Consider the following 8,913-nt stretch of genomic DNA (forward strand, 5'->3'; position numbering starts at 1 on the left):
TATAAATTTGGAAAATTTGTTTATTATTAATAATAATAATAATAATAACCTGTGGTTAATGTTGCCTATATTGTCTTACCATTTTTTTAAAAAAAGGTATTTTAATAAATTTGTATGATTCATGTGATCAAATTTAGTAAATTAATTAAAAAAATGAAGTTACATAAAGTTTTAGTTCAAAATAATTAAATTAAAATACATCTTGTTTTGGTTACTTTAGCTAACTAATAAGTGTCTATAGAGCAATAAAACACCGGCTATTTTTTATTTTAAAATATTTGTGATTATTTAATTGAGGAGTATTAGAAAGCTCGCAAATTTTGTGATTTATAGCCATCAATTAACTATCATTAGTATTTTTAATGGTATGAAATTACATCTAATGATGTGACATCACTCAATTAAATACCGAATAAATTTTAATAAAACTGCTAGCCTATTTAATTTTCATAGTTATGTTTATCCTATGTTTCTCAACTCATTGTAGGGACGATCATGAGCTCATCAGAAAGGTTGTGAATGATGTATTGAAAATGCGTATTCTAAAGCACCCCATTGTACCAACAGGCCTGGTTGGAATTGAAGAAATCCGTAAAAATGTTAAATTCTACATTAAGCAACACCGAGTAATTGGAATTTGGGGTATGGTTGGAATAGGCAAGACAACCATTGCTAAAATGTTATTTGCAAAATCCTTTCCTCATTATGACCATGTTTGCTATGCGGAAAATGCGAAAGAATATACGCCTCAAAGGCTTCTCTCAGAGCTATTGAGAGAAGAAATTTCCACTGATGTAACCGGATTCATGAACAGTATTAGCAGCCTTAGCAATAAGAAAGTTCTCATTATCCTCGACAATGTGAATGATTTTGATCAACCGTTGTTAGAAGCAGTGTGTGAAGGGTACAAGAGCCATAGTAGAGAAAGTAAACTTATTATAACAACAACACATAAGCATTTGCTTGAAAACAGAGTTGATTGGATATTTGAAGTTCAACAATGGAACGATTCTAAATCTATAGAGCTTCTTAGCCTGAAAGCATTTGAGGAAAGCATCCCTCCAAAACCTTACGAGAGTCTGGTAAATAAGGTTGTTAGGTATGCCGGGGGAATTCCATTAGCTCTGAGCCTTTTGGGTTCATATCTTCGATCCAAAAGCATTCAGTTCTGGGAAGGTACTTTGGAAAAGCTCGAGAAGCATCCAGATCAGCGCATTCATACTGCCTTTAGAAAGATTTATGATGAATTGGAAGACCTAGACAAGGAGATATTTCTTGACATTGCATTCTTTTTCCATGGAGAAAAGAAAGATCTTGTCACAAGCATATTAAAAGCCTGTGATTTATCACCGATAAGAGGAATAGAGGTCCTTCAAGATAAAGCATTGATTACTACTATTCCGTATAAAGAAACAATCGAAATGCATGGCTTGCTAAGAAAAATGGCTTTCGAGATCGTACGCAAGGAAGAAAAAGACCCTAGAAAACGTAGCCGACTGAGGGATACTGAAGACATTCGTGTTGTACTCAAAGATAACAAGGTAAAGAACAGGTTGTATCTGTATGCTTTCTTGTTTTGCACACCTTTTTATTTGGACATTATATCATAGCTTATGTTGCACTTTTTGGTTACATTGTTTTTCAGGAGAGTCTTGATGCAGTTGAAGGCATAATATTAGATTTGTCTAAAATTAAAGACTTGCGTTTGAGTCCTGGCGCATTCAAAAGGATGAATAGCTTGAGATTTCTAAAATTATATATCCCCTCGGGTCAGAGTTCTGGTAAGATGATCCTTCCTACACACCTTGAACCGTTTTCTGGTAAATTAAGGTACTTTGAGTGGCATCAGTACCCTTTCAACACTCTTCCACCAAGTTTTTGTGCTGAGTTACTTGTTGAGATTCACATGCCGCACAGCCGTGTCAAGAAACTTTGGAATGACAAGCAGGTAAAGATATAAACATACATACTCATGTGTATCACATTTTCTTTTTTTATTAAATTCAAATATGAAGATTTTCCATTCTGATGGAACAGGAACTCTATAATTTAGAAGGGATGGACTTGAGTGAATGCAGAGAGTTAAAAGAGCTTCCAGATTTGTCTGAGGCTAAAAGACTCAAATGGGTGAATCTCTCTGGCTGCGAGACTTTGCCTACTCTTAATTCATCTGTATTTTCCTCCAATGAACTTGTTTCTTTGATACTGGATAGGTGCACAAATTTGCAGTGTGTTAAGGCCAAAAGGCATCTGAATTCTCTGCAGCACATAAGTGTCAAAGGCTGCTCAAATCTCAATGAATTTGCAGTATCATCAGATTTAATTGAAAACTTGGATTTGAGTAACACAAAGGTTGAAAAGCTGGACGAATCAATTGGGCAGCTACAGAAGCTCAAATGCCTCAATCTAGAAGGTTCAAGAGTTGAGCGTCTTCCAAAGCAGTTATCAACTCTAAAATTGCTTAAGGAGTTGAGGCATTCATACAGTGAACTAGTAATTGACAAGCATCAGTTGCAAGAACTGTTTAACGGCTTATCATCTCTACAAATACTACATTTGAAGGATTGTAGTCACTTACTTGAATTCCCTGACAACATTGATGCCTTATCGAAATTGCGCGAGTTAAGGCTAGATGGAAGCAATGTGACCAGGTTGCCTGCAACCATCAAGCGTCTTCAAGAGTTGGAAATTTTGTCCCTAAAGGATTGCAGGTTTCTTGAGACACTGCCTGAGCTTCCATCCTCTGTCAAGGAGTTCTCTGCCGATAACTGCATCTCATTGGAGTCTGTATCAGCTCTAAACACTCTGGCAACAAAGATGGTGGGAAAGACGAAACGCATCTCCTTCAATAATAGCTTGAAATTGTCGGCCGGACACACATTGCATTCGATCATGGAAAGCATCCATTCAACAATGGTGAGTGCTGTATCTAGCAATGTCACAGTAAGAAGCTATGCAACCGATGTCCATAGCTACAACTACAATAGTGTGGAGGTCTGTTTGCCAGGAGACACAATCCCAGATCAATTTGCATATAAGACGGAGAAATCCTCCTCCATAACAATTGAACTCCCTGACTCTCCTTCCAACTTTCTTGGCTTTATCTATTCAGTGGTTCTTTCACCGCCTCATGGAATGAAGATGCACGGTGCCAAAATCCGATGCGAATACAACTTTGCAGGAGGTAAGAATTCTTCGTGGGAGGACATAACCATAAGTGAATTGAACTCGGATCATGTATATATATGGTATGATCCATTCCTCACTGACAAAATTCTTGGTCAATATGGGACAAGTTTTCATCTTGAGTTCAGTGTTGCAACGGACACCGGGGAAGCTGATGACTCCATCACTATTAAAGAATGTGGTGTTCAAATCATAAATGAATCTGAATTGCAAAGATTTTTACTGGAATTAGATAAGAAGAAAAAGGACTTGGAGGAGGAATCATCAAAGCAGCAGTTACATGCACCACATGGATATCAAAATCACAGTGACAGCCATGTCCAGACACCATCTCAATACTTGAAGAAAGAAAGACTTGATGAGAAGCAGAGCAATGTACTGGGTGCAGGTACACATTGAATATGTTTTTCGATATGTACTTAATAAAAAAAATTTATTACATCTTCAATAACCATTCAGTACAAATACTAAGAGTTCAGATAATTTTCATGCAGAAGAGAAGATGAAATTTGCTCCCAATGAAAACAAGACTAGTGGTGGAGAAAGCCATGAGGAGAACAACATAGTAAGTCAAAAGAATTTCTTTTATGTGAGACATTAATTTTTATATACCGACACTCTGACATTATAAAATAGTTATATCAGTCAATAAAGTTAGAAAAATAGTTGTATTTCACTCTGCCATAATTCTTTACCGTTTCATAACATTATTGATAGAAACTTTTATGATCTTGAGTTCTTAGAAAAGGATTGAAAAAGCTTTGTTGACTTCATTCCTGTTACTCAAAACATGCCATAATTACAAACACAGGTAGAATCATTTTATACCTATGTTGCAATTACATTGTACAGGTCAAAGGCGAAGGAAATGAAGAAACACCAACTGAATCTGAAGCTGGACCCCCTCTATCAATTGATTCAGTTAATAAAAATGTGTCCAAGGACATTTCAATTGAAAATTATTATGATCAGCCAAATGGTATGGAAGAGGTCAAAGATTTCGAAGAAAAACTACAAGAAGTTCATCATAACATGCGTGATATGACTGCTGATGAACCAAAGCAAAAGGAACCAAATGCAGAACAAACGAAAAATCTTGGGCAACAAAACATAGATGCTAAGAAACTGCAAGAGCTACACAAAGAAGAAATGATTGAGCATGCTCAACCCATTAATTCCAGTATACCTTCGCATGGCGGTGAGTTCCCTTTAAGCAATCCCTTTCTGTCATTCATTATGTTGATGAAATGTACTGCTTAACAGAAATGTTCATCTCGGTTATTTATATTCAACCTCCATAACAATTCTGAGCAACACAATTAAGTAACAGAATGAACCACTTGATAACTAACTATAACTAGAAGACACGTGGGCTCAACAATAACCAGGAATAATCAAACATCCTAACTAACTTCTAGTTCTGACTTGACTTGCATCACAAGCTATCAAGTAACACAGCAACTAATCTAATAAAAATATTAGTGGCTACTTTCATATCTGAACCTATAACCTTGAATCCTTGAAATCACATGGAGATAACTATCACAACCTTCACTCCATATTTCTCTTCGTTTTAATTAAATTATCTAAATGAAAGTTTTCACATTATCCGATTATAAATAAATGAAAAGTGTTTTAATGAGATAAGACTTAATTTAGCGTTAGAGTTTTCATTTAATAATCAATTTGGTCTTTTAAGTTTACTCATGTGCAGTTTGGTCAGTGAGTCGTGAATCAAATTGATTTTTCTGTCATTAATCTAATTAATAAAATTCTTATCAAGTTGCGACAGTTAGTTTCACAACACATGTTTAACTTCGCCAAACACATATCAACTACCTTGATCTATTTTTTGCAGTGATCATGGCTCCTAAGTTGCCTCTGAAAGAACTCCGCCGTCACTTGAAGGCAAAAGTTGAAGCCAACCCTGAAAGAGTAACCCCAGCTACAAATTTAGCTATGGTAAGTTCTCTTTCTTCCCGTTCGAAGATTAAAGGCAAAAGAGTAGAAGATATCCGTTTGAACCAGGTTCCAACTGAAAATGCTTCTACTTCTATTGCACAAACTCACGATAAAATTGCCATTCCCTCCTTGGATGATCCTCAAGTTGCTCTGGAGTTGCTAAAACACTTCGATGCATCAGCGAAACGCCTCCAAATAACAGAGTTTGTGGACAATCATGTTCTATATCCATATGATCATTCCATAACAAAAGACCTTGATGTTTCGGCACTTTGTCGCTGGCTTCAAGTTCAAGGTCTTCGTTCAGTGAGCGTTGCGAGATACGCAGAGATGAAGTTCGAAGCGGCCAAACGGGAAAGAGAGGAAGAATTAAGAGTTGCAAGAGAAGAAAATGCAAAGTTTGAAGAAGCATTGAAAAGAATGGAGGACAGGGTTTCACATGTTGAATCGTTGGAGAAAAGAGTTGAGGATTTGAATACTGAGGTGGCTTCTTGGAGAAGTAAATATGAGGAAACTGAAAAGTCGCTGAAAGAAACCCAAAAGAAACTTGAAGATGAGAAAGATGCAGGAGCTCAGAGAGAATCTTATTGGAAAAGAAGAGAGAGTGAGCTGATTACGGAGGCAGCAATTCAGTTGGTTTGGTCGTTTGAAAATTGCAGGTTGCAGGTTTCCACTTTGTACCCCAACATTGATTTAAGTAGGCTTGGACCTTTCAAGGAGATTCAAAATGGGCAGATAGTATCCCCATCTGATACGGAGGAGACTGAAAGTGAAGAAGACACCAGCAACTTTGACAATGGTGGTCACGACGATGCCCGTGGCGACTAAATTATTTTTTTGATCCCAAGATTTAAATTTTGATAGTGCCCGTCTTGGGAGGGATTTTTTTTTTAAGTTAGGAGTGAGATTAGAGTTCGAGATTTTTAGGAAAAGATGAGTAGACTGCGCCATTGAATTATAGCTTGTTAGCATCTTGGAGGAACTAATTATGCACTCTTCAATTACTAATAAACATTCTATTTATATTATCTTACTAAAATATCCTTGATTTTGTCTAATTTTAAAAATCTTAGTCTCCATTAATTGATTATAATAATAGATGTATATAGATTTTAATGGTTATGTCATTTAAAAAAAAAATTAATTTCGTTTGTTAGATTAAAAATGGGATCATTACAAGTATATATATTTACATTCAAAGATTCAAACATTAAAACACCTTGTTAAAGCACCTTGTGAAAACACCTTTTTAAAACTCTTGCTACAACATTGATCTTGTTTAACTTCTTATTGAGTTCTGTGAAAAGGATGTTCGAAAACCTTCCCATTTCAAACTTCAACTTCTCCTGCTTGGATGTTTCAGATGCATATGAGACTTTAGAATTGTTAATTGTCAACATCAGCTCCTTGCTTTCACCTACCCAATTCTTATCCTCATCTGTTAGCTTCCTCCTTCCATACTAAATTGCAATATTTGAGAATACACATAACAGGGATAAAATCATTGCCCACAAGGATGCCGATGACCTTTCTTGAACAACTTTATATCATTGATTGTAAGGAATTGTCATCTCTTCCTAACATGGATCAAATTAATAATCTTCAGTATTTGAAAATATTTGGTTGTCCCACATTACGTGCAAGGTACAATAAGCAGACAGGTCCAAATTGGCCCAAAATTGCTCATATCCCACAATGCGAGGTTAGTTCAAATAATCTATTTCATAATATTACAAATCTAACTACACTGATTTTATTATTATTATTTCAATTTATCCATGAATAATTAATTATTGTTAGATTTTTAACTAACCAGTTAGAGTTATATATCTTACTCTGCCTATAATTAATTCTAAAACTTTTTAAATTGACAATCTAATTTTCTTTTTAAATAATTGTGTGTAATTTATATATAAAAGGCATCGTACAGTGAACTAATTAGTCCTTATAATATGAAATACTTCCAAATTTTGAAAATGTAATATTATATATATAAGTTATATATATTAACATGGGAATGTAGATTTTAGAATAGAATAGAATAGGTTTGGAACTTCTAATAGAAAGATCTTTATCAATGAAAATTAAAACTTGTAAATCAACTTCCTGATCTTTTACAATCAATAATAGTTAATAAGAAGAAAAAGTATAGGTAACACTATTGTGGTGTGAGAATATAATAAAAAATGTGTTTTTACTATTAATTTCTTTGTAGTTTTATGCAGGTATTGCAGATAAAAAATAGTATCAAAAATATATCTAACTAGAATTTCATTAAAGATGTATAAAGAGGTTTAATTTTATTAAGAGTTGAATTATTTATTCGATTTGTTTTAGATAATAAAATTAGTACTAAGAAAAAATTGAGTAAATTGGATATTATTAAACTAATTTACTGTCTGTATATTATATAATAAAAATATTGAAAGTGTGCACCACTTATTTGTTGTTTATGAGTTGTTCCATCTAGAATACGCCTCCGAGGTATGGTCGGTGCAACGACAGAGATATGACTCGGAAGTACTCTCCTGTGAACCTTGACTTCGGAGTAGACCCTACAAAAAAGGACTCCGACGCTCAAGTCAGTTACCAGAATAATAAACTCACAAAGAATAACGTTAAGAAGATAAGGAGTGAGAAGTAAAAAGTAGATAAAGTTTGTGTTCTGTATCATTGGCGAGTTAAGTTCGCCTGATTAAATAGGCTGAGCCCTTTGAGTTATGCTCGGTGTGGTTGTTAGTAGGATTTGATTCGAAAGTTACGTTACGCCCAGATCTCGATATCATTTGAATTAATGGGTTTATTATCGGTTGCATAGTTTTGGTTGCAGAGGATAATGAGAGATATTGCCGAGGATATCGGTTAGGTACATGAGTTTTCCTCACATGCATGATGTGTTTGAATATCTGATGTTAAGCTTCCTTGGACATTACCAAGAACAATAAAGGAGCACTTCAAACATTGAATTGTTGTACCATTGAGCAAGCTAAGGATCACCAAAAAAAATAGTTGATTGGATTTATTTCTACCATTTAGTGTATATGACTATATGGTTGGAAATAAATTTTTTTTTTCAACAAAACTATAGATATTGTTGGTTTTTTTGAACACTATCAAGAATAAAATTTATCTAAATCTTTTCGTTATTGATGGTAATATTAAAAATAAGGGTTAAGTATGATTTTGGTTTCTAATGTAGAGGGCAAAAATTTATTTCGTCTCCGACCTTTTTTTTACTATAAAATGATCCCAAAATTTCGATTTATTTTAAACTCGTGCTTTTTTTCCAAATTTTTTATTTTTATTATCAAATTATCCTTAATAAAAAAATAAAAAAATAAAAAAGAAAGAAAGCCAGATCTCACCGCTGCTCCTCTTCCTGGCTCGACGTCGATGGCAGCAGATTCGCGAGGGTGGATGTCACCGCCGCTCACCGTTTCTGCTCCTCCTCCTTGCTCGGTCGCCGTCGTCACTGTTCTCGCCGGTTTCAGATTTCTTCTAGTTTTGCTGTTTCTGCTTCTGATTATCAATTCTTCTAGTTTCTGTTCTTTTGTTATTATTTTTCTGATTCAATTATCTATTGTTGTTTCTGAGTTCTAAGTTCTGGGTGTTTTTTCGAGTTTTAATGATGATGATGATTTTTTGAGTTCTGAATTTTTGTTGTTCTTTTGTTGTTGTTGTTGTTCTGTTTGTAGCTGCTATTGTTGTTGTTGTTCTCTTGATTTTATTGTTGTTTTTTGCTTCTGGTTATTGTTGTTATTTTAT

At 34.5% G+C, this 8,913-nt stretch overlaps 1 protein-coding gene across 1 annotated transcript in view; it reads left to right on the forward strand.

The window, feature by feature from the left end:
* The window catches only part of LOC107616535 (disease resistance protein RML1A), a 7,397-nt gene extending 1,214 nt beyond the window's left edge, over positions 1 to 6,183 (forward strand). Inside the window, exons 2-7 of the mRNA XM_016318486.2 lie at positions 488 to 1,541; positions 1,646 to 1,948; positions 2,038 to 3,574; positions 3,681 to 3,751; positions 4,039 to 4,384; positions 5,045 to 6,183. Coding sequence (XP_016173972.1) covers positions 488 to 1,541; positions 1,646 to 1,948; positions 2,038 to 3,574; positions 3,681 to 3,751; positions 4,039 to 4,384; positions 5,045 to 5,976 — 4,243 coding nt within the window. The 3' untranslated portion in view covers positions 5,977 to 6,183. The remainder of the gene's footprint in view (positions 1 to 487; positions 1,542 to 1,645; positions 1,949 to 2,037; positions 3,575 to 3,680; positions 3,752 to 4,038; positions 4,385 to 5,044) is intronic.

Source organism: Arachis ipaensis, chromosome B09 (assembly GCF_000816755.2).
Source record: "Arachis ipaensis cultivar K30076 chromosome B09, Araip1.1, whole genome shotgun sequence".
Lineage (NCBI taxonomy): Eukaryota > Viridiplantae > Streptophyta > Magnoliopsida > Fabales > Fabaceae > Arachis > Arachis ipaensis.